Source organism: Cervus elaphus, chromosome 17, assembly GCF_910594005.1.
Source record: "Cervus elaphus chromosome 17, mCerEla1.1, whole genome shotgun sequence".
In the NCBI taxonomy this organism is placed as follows: domain Eukaryota; kingdom Metazoa; phylum Chordata; class Mammalia; order Artiodactyla; family Cervidae; genus Cervus; species Cervus elaphus.
The window spans coordinates 57,231,282-57,244,223 of record NC_057831.1 but is presented as its reverse complement, the minus strand read 5'-3'; the positions used below and the strand labels follow the sequence as shown (position 1 = coordinate 57,244,223).

Here is a 12,942-nt window from a genome sequence, read left to right as displayed (position 1 = left end):
GGCAGAGTGTAAATTCTGATATTAATCATTCCATGTTATCCTATGCACACAAAATATAGTTATACTTGTTACAAGTCATTAATGAATATACATCAAATGGCTCATTTAGATAAATCTCAATGTTTCTATTACTTATTATACACAAATGCTTTAGTCCATTCTAAATAAAAATAAATGTGAAAAAATTGGAGAAAGTAAAGTCTTAGAAGACTCAACAGTTACTACAGTAAAATATATTTCTTAGCATGCTGACAGTATAATTTATGAATAAATGGGATTAATTATACTTAAGTAGAGAGATGACAGTAATGGAAGAAAATATGAATCCAGCAATATAAGCACCAGATGAATGGAGACCAGACATCACTCGGAAGAGGATTCACAAAGCACTGAGAAAGGACTACAAAACACAGACTCTCATTCACTCTGCATTTTAGGGTAATACCGTGTACGTTCCCTGCCAAAAAAGAATGGCAAATTGCTAAAGTGGAAACATTTAGAAAAGATGAGAAACATGTTCAATTTGTAAATTTTTATCCTCACTCAGATACTTGACAAGGCCTTGCAAACAGCTGAGAAAAGAAGAGAAGCTAAAGGCAAAGGAGAAAAGGAAAGATACTCTCATTTGAATGCAGAGTTCCAAAGAACAGCAAGGAGAGATAAGAAAGCCTTCCTCAGCGATCAATGCAAAGAAATAGAGGAAAACAATAGAATGGGAAAGACTAGAGATCTCTTCAAGAAAATCAGAGATACCAAGGAAACATTTCATGCAAAGATGAGCACAATAAAGGACAGAAATGGTATGGACCTAACAGAAGCAGAAGATATTAAGAAGAGGTGGCAAGAATACACAGAAGAACTATTCAAAGAAGATCTTCATGACCCAGATAACCACGATGGTGTGAACACTCACCTAGAGCCAGACATCCTGGAATGTGAAGTCAAGTTGGCCTTAGGAAGCATCACTATGAAGAAAGCCAGTGGAGGTGATGGAATTCCAGCTGAGCTATTTCAAATCCTAAAAGATGATGCTGTTAAAGTGCTGCACTCAGTATGCCAGCAAATTTGGAAAACTTGGCCACAGGACTGGAAGAGGTCAGTGGCCACAGGACTGGAAAAGGTCAGTTTTCATTCCAATGCCAAAGAATGTTCAAACTATGACACAATTGCACTCATCTCACACGCTAGTAAAGTGATGCTCAAAATTCTCCAAGCCAGGCTTCAACAGTACGTGAACCATGAACTTCCAGATGGATTTAGAAAAGGCAGAGGAACCAGAGATCAAACTGCCAAATCCGATGGATCATAGAAGCAGCAAGAGAGTTTCAGAAAAACGTCTACTTTTGCTTTATTGACTACACCAAAGCCTTTAACTGTGTGGATCACAATAAACTGTGGAAAATTCTTAAAAGAGATGGGAATACTAGACCACCTGACCTGCCTCTTGAGAAATCTGTATGCAGTTCAAGAAGCAGCAGTTAGAACGAGACATGGAACACCACACTGGTTCCACTCAGTGGAACCAGTGGAATCGGGAAAGGAGTACGTCAAGTCTGTATATTGTCACCCTGCTTATTTAACTTATATGCAGAGTACATCATGAGAAATGCCGGGCTAGATGAAGCACAAGCTGGAATCAAGTCTGCTGGGAGAAATATCAATAACCTCAGATATGCAGATGACATGACCCTCATGGCAGAAAGCAAAGAACTAAAGAGTCTCTTGATGAAAGTAAAGGAGGAGAGTGAAAAAGTTAGCTTAAAACTCAACATTCAGAAAACTAAGATCATGGCATCTGGTCCTATCACTTCATGGAAAATAGACGGGGAAACAATGGAAACAGTGACAGACTTTATTTTTAGGGGCTCCAAAATCTGCAGATGGTGACTGCAGCCATGAAATGAAAAGGTGTTTGCTCCTTGGAAGAAAAGCTATGACCAACCTAGATAATATATTAAAAAGCAGAGACATTACTTTGCGAACAAAGGTCCATCTAGTCAAAGCTATGGTTTTTCCAGTAGTCATGTATGGATGTGGGAGTTGGACTAGAAAGAAAGCTGAGCACCAAAGAATTGATGCTTTTGAACTGTGGCGTTGAAGACTCTTGAGAGTCCCTTGCACTGCAACGAGATCCAACCAGTCAATTCTAAAGAAATCAGCCCTGAATATTCATTGGAAGGACTGATGCTGAAGTTGAACTTCAATACTCTGGCCACCTGACGTGAAGAACTGACTCACTGGAAAAGACCCTGATGCTGGGAAAAATTGAAGGCGGGAGGAGAAGGGGACGACAGAGGATGAGATGGTTGGATGGCATCGCCAACACGATGGACATGAGTTTGAGTAGACTCTGGGAGTTGGTGATGGACAGGGAGGCCTGGCATGCTGCAATTCATGGGGTCGCAAAGAGTCAGACACAACTGAGCGACTGAACCAAACTGATATGACTTGCACTAAAACTATCTCCCCCCAATAGTAATATTTCCCCCAAATACTACTTAGAGTGAAAAACAGAATGTGAATGATTTATGAACTCCACAGGCTTTAAAAAGTGTTTTGGTACCGCAAACTTGTAAATTAAAAGAATGCTAAAGATAAATACTGATTCGTTTTATATTTCTGAATTTTAGTAAAAAACAATAATGAGAATTGAGAACAAATAGCGGAGACCAAGATACCTGTAATACAGACTAATCATTGGGAATATTAAGAATTTAGGTATCAAAATATTTAAAATAATGCCCTAATGCAGTTGACCTAGAACAACACGGATATGAACCATGAAGGTCCACTTATATGTAGATATTTTTCAACAATAAATACTACAGTATGACACAATCCATGGTTAGTTGAATCCATAGATATGGAGGAACCTCAGATGGAGGGCAGGTGATACGTTATACACAGAATAATCCCCATGCTGTTTGAGGGCGAACTGCATTTTCATCCACATTTTTAAAAATAGCATCAAACAGAAAAGCCTGGAATGCTTTCAAAGGTAAAATAAAACCACACACACCTATCTTCTGGATTATTCAGAGTTTAAAAATAGAGCCACACTAAAATGATTATTTGGTTGAGGATTATAATAATATATATTATTTCCTATATTATTTTAAGGAGACACTACAATAAAATGACTATATGTAGGTTGAACTCATTATAGTTAGGCTAAAAGAGAATGTTTCTTACCAACAGAGTAGGGTTAAAACTCTATGAGAAAGGAATTATTTTATGAAAGTAAATTCTTTAGGTAACTAGATGTACTGGTAATTTTTAAAAAATCAGTCATTTATTTGATAGGCACTAGACATTTTTTGCTTTCATTTGTCACGTTTATTTTTTATTAAGATATAAATGACATATAACATTAGCTTTAGATGTATAACATGATTTGACATATCTATATATTGGGAAATGATTACCATAGTAAGTCTAGTTAACATTCATCCCCACATAGTTATCTTCTTTCATGTCTGTGACGAAAACTTTTCAGATCTACTCTCTTAGCAATTTCATCCTTTTCCTATCTTTTAAAATAAAACATTCAGAATATAATCCAAAATTTTCTTGATGATTTTAGAGTCTACTTCAATACTTTATCACTTGACAATTGTAATTCTCCAAATTTGTGCTTTACTTTTAGTAAGGAAAAAAAAGAACCTTGCTAGCATCTCCGAATGCCATAATGGTGCCATACAGTATTATCACTGTAGAAAAAAAAAACCAAAAAACCCATTGCTCAAAGAGGTGTTATTAACTTGTTTAAATTATACAGAGCAATGTGGCTTCCATTGTTGCTACTCCCTGGGCTAAGACAGTGGTTCTCAAAGTTGAGTGTGCATCAGATGCATTGAGGGCTTATTAAAACACAACTGGCTTAGCCCCACCACCAGAATTTCAGATTTAGTAGGTGGAAGCCTAATCATTTTCATTTTAAACAATTACCCACGTGGTACTGATCTTACAGTTGGGGAACACACTTCGAGAAACACTGGGCTAATCCAATGCATTTATTGTCCTTATCTGTCTTTTCTGCAGCATCTAATGATATTAAAATTTTCCGTTCTTGAACCTGCAATCTCTTTTTAATAGTACTACAGTTATTTGGGCTTCCCTTGTAGCTCAGTCAGTAAAGAATCTGCCTGCAGTGCAAGAGACCCAGGTTCAAACCCTGGGTTGGGAAGATCCCCTGGAGAAGGAAATGGCAACCCATTCCAGTAGCCTTGCCTGGAAAATCTCATGGACAGTGGAGCCTGGTGGGCTGCAGTCCATGGGGTCGCAAAAGAGTTGGGCGCGACTCAGAGACTAATACTTACTTACAGTTATTTATGGGAATACCAGACCACCTGACCTGCCTCTTGAGAAACCTGTATGCAGGTCAGGAAGCAACAGTTAGAACTGGACATGGAACAACAGACTGGTTCCAAATAGGAAAAGGAGTACGTCAAGGCTGTATATTCTCACCCTGCTTATTTAATTTATATGCAGAGTACATCATGAGAAACGCTGGCTGGAAGAAGCACAAGCTGGAATCAAGATTTCCAGGAGAAATATCAATAACCTCAGGTATGCAGATGACACCACCCTTATGGCAGAAAGTGAAGAGAAACTAATGAGCCTCTTGATGAAAATGAAAGAGGAGAGTGAAAAAGTTGGCTTAAAGCTTAACATTCAGAAAACTGAGATCATGGCATCCAGTCCCATCACTTCATGGGAAATAGATAGGGAAACAGTGGAAATAGTGTCAGACTTTATTTTTTTGGGCCCCCAAATCACTGCAGATGGTGATTGCAGCCATGAAATTAAAAGACTTACTCCTTGGCAGGAAAGTTATGACCAACCTAGACAGCATATTAAAAAGCAGAGATATTACTTTGCCAACAAAGATCCGTCTAGTCAAGGCTATGGTTTTTCCAGTAGTCATGTATGGATGTGACAGTCGGACTGTGAAGAAAGCTGAGCGCTGAAGAATTGATGCTTTTGAACTGTGGTGTTGGCGAAGACTCTCGAGAGTCCCTTGGACTGCAAGGAGATCCAACCAGTCCATCCTAAAAGAGATTAGTCCTGGGTGTTCATTGGAAGGACTGATGCTGAGGCTGAAACTCCAATACTTTGGCCACCTAATGCAAAGAGCTGACTCATTGGAAAAGACCCTGATGCTGGGAGGGATTGGGGGCAGGAGGAGAAGGGGACGACAGAGGATGAGATGGCTGGATGGTATCACTGACTCGATGCACATGAGTTTGGGTGAACTCTGGGAGTTGGTGATGGACAGGGGGGCCTGGTGTGCTATGGTTCATGGGGTTGCAAAGAGTCAGACAAGACTGAGCAACTGAACTGAACTGAACAGTTACTTAGGCAGATTTTGGACTACCACTAAATATTAGTATCTCCTAGGGTTCCACCTCTAGTGCTTTTATGTTCTCTTTGATTGGTGTCACTCTCTTCTCCTCGGCTTCAACAACCTAAATCAGTAGTTTCTAAAACGTCTTCTTAGACTCTAAGAGGATTAAAGGATAAGCTCTGGGAATGTGCTGCTTCTACTTCCTTCCCCACCTTCAAAATCAATGCTTCATCCTGTATTCTGTATTAACTGACAGCACCTTCATCAATCCCGTTGCACAAGTCAGAATTATTCCAGACTTTCTTTTTTTCACCTTGTACATTCAATCATTCCAGTTTATCAACCCTACCTCCTAAATAGCTCTTGACTGTTGTAATTAATTTCTCTACCTCCACTTTTTTTTTTTTAAAGTGCTTAATTCACTTGTCGGAATCCAATAGTCTTCCTTAGCAGGTTCCTACTTTGATCCCTCCAATCTATTCTCTGCAATGCAATCATAGGATCTTTCTAAAATAAAAGGATAATTATGCCATTCCCTACTTAAAATCCATTAGTGCTTCCTCATTGCTTTTAGATAAAAAAAAATCCCAGTTCTTTGGCATGACCAGAATTCCTCCACAATATGGTCTGTTTCACTCTCCAGTCTCATCTCTCAATACTATCCTTTTTGTTTCTGTAACTTCAGCCATGCATGCTAGCTTCAGATTTCAGAACATGATATATTTGCTCATGGCTCCATAACCAGGACTCCTATCTTTTCTGGGCTATCATGCCCATTCTTTTGGGTGACTAACTTGGCTTGCAAATTGAGTGACACATCAGAGATTTTCCTAGCTTCTCCACTATCAGTCTAGGTGGGCCACTCCAATTGCTTTCATAATGCCATGTCTATCACAGACTTCATCTCATTAGATTGTAATTACTGATTTGCTTTTTAATCGTTTTCTTCCTCCACCTGATATCCTCCTTACCTAGCAATTTTACACGGAGTACATTCAAGAGGCAGAACAGTTCAGTAGAAAAGGCATGTAGCTTTATTTGGGTTCAGTCGCTCTGTCTTGTTGTTCAGTCGCTAAGTCATGTCCAACTCTTATGCAACCCCATGGACTGTAGCTCACCAGGCTCCTCTGTCTATGGGATTTCCCAGGCAAGAATACTGGAGTGGGTTGCCATTTCCTTCTCTAGGGGATCTTCCCAATCCAGGGATCGAACCCTAGTCCCTCTGCCTCTCCTGAATTAGCAGGCAGATTCTTTACCACTGAGCCACCAGGGAAGCCCCTGTCTCTTATTAGCTCTAATCTAAAGTCAAATATAACCACAGTGCAGAAGAATATGATTTATGCAATCACTTTGTGATTTTGAACATATGGCTTTACTTTTTTAATCTGTTCTTTCATTTGTACAACAGGTGTTAGACTAAATGATCTCCAACATGCCTTTCAACTCATACGATCTTATGACTATGATTCTCAGCAGTATCCTGGATAAAAGAAATTCTAAAGGTCTCTGAGAATCATGCAAATACAGTATCATAAATATTTGAAACTACAGGGCTGAAGTAAATTGCCAGGTTACTTAATTGCACAGGTTCTTTTCAAAGTCTACTGGGATTTTTCAGACTTTATTTCCTTTCCTCTAGAGAAGGATAAGGAAAAAAATTAGGCTGGACAGCAGTAAAAATAGTCCTCTTTAAATCCGATTTTAAGAAATGTTTTATGATGTTATTTTTCCTGAATTGTCAAGTCACGCAGTTTCACTTCTATGAATTCATACAATATTCTACCTCTGAAGAAGGGAAGTCATTCTTGTAAAGTATCACACTGATTTTTGTTTCTGTAAGGTAGAGAGAAAACAGTAACTTTTGCTCACAACAGCTGGAAATAATACATAATGCGCAAGATAAATACATACCAAATAAAACACACAGCACTTGAAACAACAACAAAAAAATCTGATCTTGAGCAGTAATAGCTCATTTTTTTCTTTTCTTTCAAGGACTCTACTTAAGGCCTCAAAATAAGCAGGCAAATGTGTGTTAGTGGCTCAGTCACGTCCGACTCTTTGTGAGCCCGTGGACTGCAGCCCACCAGGCTCCTCTGTCCATGGGATTTTCCAGGCAATACTGGAGTGGGTTGCCATTTCCTTCTCCAAAGCAGCCAAGCAGGAGAGGAAATTTTTGTATATTCCAACTGAAATTGTAAAAAGGGGAAACCATGCATGTATATATGTTATGACTAATTGCCCTGAATACACCAACTAGGTATCTCTCAATTCTAAATTAGTGATAATAAATATACTATCATTATTTATAGCACATTTTATTTCAGAGCACTTTTCTGATCCTCATAAAAATCCTGTGAGATAGAAAGGATGTGATCTCCACTTGACAGATGAAGAAACCAAGGTATGTGAACATGCCAAGTCACAGAGTTTTAAAACGTCAGACTTAGAACTATGTCTCATTAATTTGTTTATCATCAGAGTCCAGCATTTAGTGGATACTTAATAAATGTGTGGCACATGAATTAATCTAAATTTTCTGGTTCCTAGAGTTCAGTGTTCCTTTCATTAGCAGCTTTATTAATTCTTCAATTGCTAGGATAGGTTTATAGCTGAGTCAAATAAAATTAATAACCCCAAAGCAATGATGGTACTTAATGAATGCAATTTAGGCAGTCAGACTTTCTGGGTTGAAAACAAACAAATTTTTTTAGCTCACTATCTTTTCACCTTAACATTTCATAGGAACATACATAAAACAACCACGTTGAACAGATTAAGGAAAAAACCTATAGACAAGCTAATATTAATGGGCTTCTCTGGTGGCTCAGATAGTAAAGAATCTGCCTGCAATGCAGGAGACCCAGGTTCAATCCTGAGTCAGGAAGATCCACTGGAAAAGGGAGTGGCAAACACTCTAGGATCCTTGCCTGGAGAATCCTATGGACAGAAGAGCCTGGTGGGCTACAGTCCATGGGGTTGCATAGAGTTGGACACAACTGAGCGACTAACACAATTAACATTAATGTTCATTAATTAATGTAATTAGCATACTGTAATTAGCTCACATTAATGTAATTAGTAGTCCCTCAGTATTCTGGGGACAGGGGGTTGGTACCAGGACCTATGTGGATACCAGTATCTCAATTTAAATATGTAGTATTTGCAGTTAACCTCTGCACAGCTTCCTATATACTTTAAATCATCTCCGGATTACCTATAATACCTAATACAATGCAATTCCTACATAAACAGTTGTAAATGCAATGTAAATATTATGTAATAGTTGCTGGCACAGAACAAATTCAAGTTTTGCATTTTGGAATTTTCTGGAATTTAAAAGAATTTTCAATCCACGTCTTGTTGAACTCGGGATGTGTGGAATGGTGTCTACTCAAAGTTGTTGAAATTATGGCATTGATTTTAAACAATTAAAAATAGTTTACCTGTGGTGCAAGAAGAGGTAGCCTAATATAAGCCAAAAGTTTACTGAGATCTTTCCGTCTCTGATCCAAATCATGACGAACCCAAGTAAGAAGTGCGTTCAATATTGTCTCCTCATTAGGAATGTTCATGTCATCACTGGCTAAGAGCTTTGCAATTTCACTGGCTGGTAATAATACAAATTCCTGGTTTCGAATTACTTCCATGAAATTTTCCTGGAGGAAAAAAAAAGAGCATATAAACAATACTGTTTCTTCTTTCCATCACAGTTTAAAAGAAACATTTCTTAATTAGATGCCAAAACACAGTTTATACTTTAGCCCTTTCTAACAATGTATTGTTGCTTAAAAGGGGAAAAAAAAACAGTAGAAAATAACATTTAAACTGTAATTGTTATTAAAATTTTCATTTCTCTGTATACACAGGATTAAAGTTATATATCACATATCACAATTTAAAAAATAAATTTAGGACTTTTAGGTATTGCTTTCCTCAAGTTAGGGAATAGTTTTGGCAAGTCTTTCAAAGGAAGATAGAAAAAATGAAAGAAGACACTTTATATGATACTCCAACATCAAAAGTTAGTTCAGATTTGTGGTTGCTGAAGAATTTGGCCAACAGGGGAGCCAAATACCTGGGTAAGAGTGAAGTATTTCTCTTACCCAGAAATGGCTTCTAGGGTGGCTACATTTTCCAAGACCATTCTGGACCACGGAAGTCTTCTCAGACTCTGCCTGGCAAGAGCCTGTGTCCTTAGAGCTATTCTAAACCCAAAATGGCCTTCTAAAGTGTTTTAATATTATTTATAAGATCACGAAGGATTTTAGGTCTGATGTGAAAACTTTAATCTCTTCGAACCTGATCTATGTACAAAGTTCTTTTGCTCTCATAGGAAAAAGAGCTGATAGGGATAGAGTAAAGGGACAACATAGGCGACTGAATAGTTAATTGCCCTAGGGGACTGTAAGTAGAAAAAAAAAGTATGGGAGACTCCTGGAAGTCAATGATCACTCAAGAGAGCAGGTTTTCTTAACCACAAAACCAAGCAGCCTTGCTTAGCAACAAAACAGTAAGACAGAAGCATGAGACATGCTCCCCAACAATAAAACAATGGTGGCCTGAGACCCACATCCTGCCAGCGAGCTCAGTAAGTTAATGACCCCCTAGGACATGCTCTCTGCACACGTCAAACAGAACAACAACAGCATTTTATGGAAAGGTGACATTTCAAAGTGAAAGACCCTCATTGTACTGGGACCTGAAATAATATTTCCATAGTGCCACGACAGTCCCACCTGTCCATGCAGGGACAGGAAAACTCTCCTGCTCAATAGTGAGGGGGAATTATGATGGAAGTGTGATATCTGCTCCAGAATTGGCCTCTCACTGAATTCTTTCTGTGCTGAGACATAAAGAACTGGAGCTCCCTGGAGCCCCCTAGAGATTTCAGAGCCAAAACAAAAATGTTGACCTAGAGTGTATTTGGACTCCAGAATCTTAGACTGAAGATGACTTAGTTCTGGTCACATTCTTGAATCATGCTCTTTGTAATTTGAAATGGAAGATAAAAATGTCCTCAGGTGTGAAATAGCAGTAATAATTTTTACTAAGCTACTATGCTCAACAATCTAAAGAGAAGGAAAATAGTCTTCTGGTATACAAGTCTTAATGCATGGGCTGTTTATATAGTTATAATATAAATGCAAACGCTCTAAGTATTGTCCTTTAATGTTTTTCTTATGCTTCTTAATGCACTATGGCTGTCTCAGCACAGAGTTTTAGTAAAAAGGCTAAGGCTGATTAAATTAGAGCTGTTTAAAAATAGCTTAAGCTATTTAAATTAGAGCTAGAGATAAGGACTATCAAAAATTATCTTCTATATTAAAATGAGAATTATATTTTCCATATAGCCTCTAGTAACCCAAGTTAGGTACTCATCAAAGATATATCTTGGGTTGACATTTCATTCCTTTCGTAGAAATTCTTAAGAGGAAAACCATACATGAATAATTAACGATATTCAATAGCTTCAATTCATCATGATTTGTTAAAGATGCCCAAATGAATCTATTTTAAAATGACTGATTATCATTTTTCAGAGATATATTTTAATAAAACCTCAGGGCTGAAATGGCTTCAAACAAATTGTTCTACTCAATTGTATACTGACATTATAAAACGATTTCATAACACATAGCAAGAGCTATAAAAATGTTGAAGCTCTCAACTCCTAGCTATCCCATGAGTAGCTTAATCCTTGGTAAATAATTCACAAGAGGGGGGGAAAAAGCTGATGCTTCTCTGTACTGTTACCTATAATATTAAAAAAAAAAGAGAGAGAGACGGCCTACATCTTCAGCTCTAGGGGGTCGTAACTCAATTGGCTATTATTCAGGCATCAAAAACTTTAGGGACAAAGATCACACAGATAAATAGAAAGATATTTATTATTTAATGCTAAATGAGATTCTGAAGAAATCCAAATAACACACATTTCTAATGGTTCACAAGTACAGTGTATATTACAGTCAACAGTCACACAACACTGAGGTAACTATTGCCATACTTTCAAATGGCATTAACTGCATTTCATCAGGGAGAAAAGGATTATACAAATATCCATTTAATAGTTTATTTGTTGATATATCTATTTCAGAACAAGGCCCATTCCATTCTGGTATCATCTGTATTAAGTGAAAATAGTTTTTCAACACCTTATGGAAATACTACTGAACTCAAGGTTAAACACAAAGTGCTTTTCAAAATTATTAATTTGGTTTTGAAGCAGGTATTTTAGCAGAATTCAAAGTTTTAAATAGTTTTTCTAGGTCAAGAAACCAAATTTAAAGCTGCAAAAATCAAATGTTTGTATTTATTCCATAATGACATTAGATATCTGTAATGATATAACCATTCTTGGACTTTTTTGCAGAGGTTAAACGATATGTTTCACGTCATGTTCCGTGGCAGTCAAAACAAGAACAGTGCTCGCTTCGGCAGCACATATACTAAAATTGGAACGATACAGAGAAGATTAGCATGGCCCCTGCGCAAGGATGACACACAAATTCGTGAAGCGTTCCATGTTTTTAAAAACAAAACAAAACAAAACAAAAAAAACAAGAACAAAAGTTTCCATATTTCAAGACTACAAGAAGGCACTTCTCATCCCTTCCTACTTGTATTCAGGCAGGATGAATGAACATCCCAAGTATATGCACCATTTACTAATTGTGACAATTGATTTCATTCTGTGGCACTGTGCTTACTTCATATTTTAAATCCATTTTATGATATAAACAGCTATCATGCTACTAAACACTTGCTAGCATTATGCTCTTTCCCCCTTTGGAATAGTTTTTAAGCAAATGAAGTTACTGAGGGATTTATTTAAATTGAAGATTGAATTTTGCTATACATTTTCATTCAGTTCCCATAGCAACAATTCAAATCACACAATCTGTCTCCAAATTACTTTTTATTAGAATTCAATTTTATGTATCTGTTGAAACTGAATAAAGTCAAATAATGGCCTTGAGGAAAAAAACTATCACAACTAACTGGCTATAAATATAGCTTTGTACACACAAGCTAATTTAGATTTAACTTATATCTAAGCCTTAAGGCAGCAATTATGCCTCTACTGTAAACAATAAGAATGACCTAAATGCATACAGATGTTTGCATGTGAATACAGCTCCTTTGTAGGTAAGAGATATTACTTAAATTATGAACTGATTACGAAGAAAAAAAATCCAGCTTTATTTTACTTATGTGCATCTTATTCCAAAAAGCATTTGAACTTGAGGTGTAAAAGTTAAAGTGAGAAATCCACAAGGAAGGATAAAGACTGGAGTGGGAGGGGGAGAATATTTCAAAGGACTTAATTGATAAGACATTAACCTGATACCATGCTAGGTCTGTACAGCAATGCCCTGTCACACAATCTCTCTTTTTTCACTTGAAGAAGTTTGACATCATAAACTAGAAACACTTCCCAGGAACAGTTACACCACAGGGAGAGTCACATCCATAAAAGCTGTGCTTTTGCCTGAGGGCTTTTGCTCACTCACATAGATCTCTACTATGTGGAACAGAATAAATCTAAATAATGATGATGATGATGGTGTCATTTAATGACCAGGCTGATA

At 37.3% G+C, this 12,942-nt stretch overlaps 1 protein-coding gene and 1 non-coding gene across 6 annotated transcripts in view; one reads left to right on the top strand and one right to left on the bottom strand.

Moving 5' to 3' along the window:
* KLHL5 (kelch like family member 5) overlaps window positions 1-12,942 on the bottom strand; it is an 82,780-nt gene that overhangs the window by 28,875 nt on the left and 40,963 nt on the right. For all 5 annotated transcript variants that reach the window (XM_043870993.1, XM_043870991.1, XM_043870989.1 and 2 more), the window contains one exon: window positions 8,794-9,006. In XM_043870993.1, coding sequence (XP_043726928.1) covers window positions 8,794-9,006 — 213 coding nt within the window. The remainder of the gene's footprint in view (window positions 1-8,793; window positions 9,007-12,942) is intronic.
* On the top strand, window positions 11,776-11,882 carry LOC122673678. The gene has a single exon (XR_006334788.1). It is a non-coding gene; the product is annotated as a U6 spliceosomal RNA (small nuclear RNA).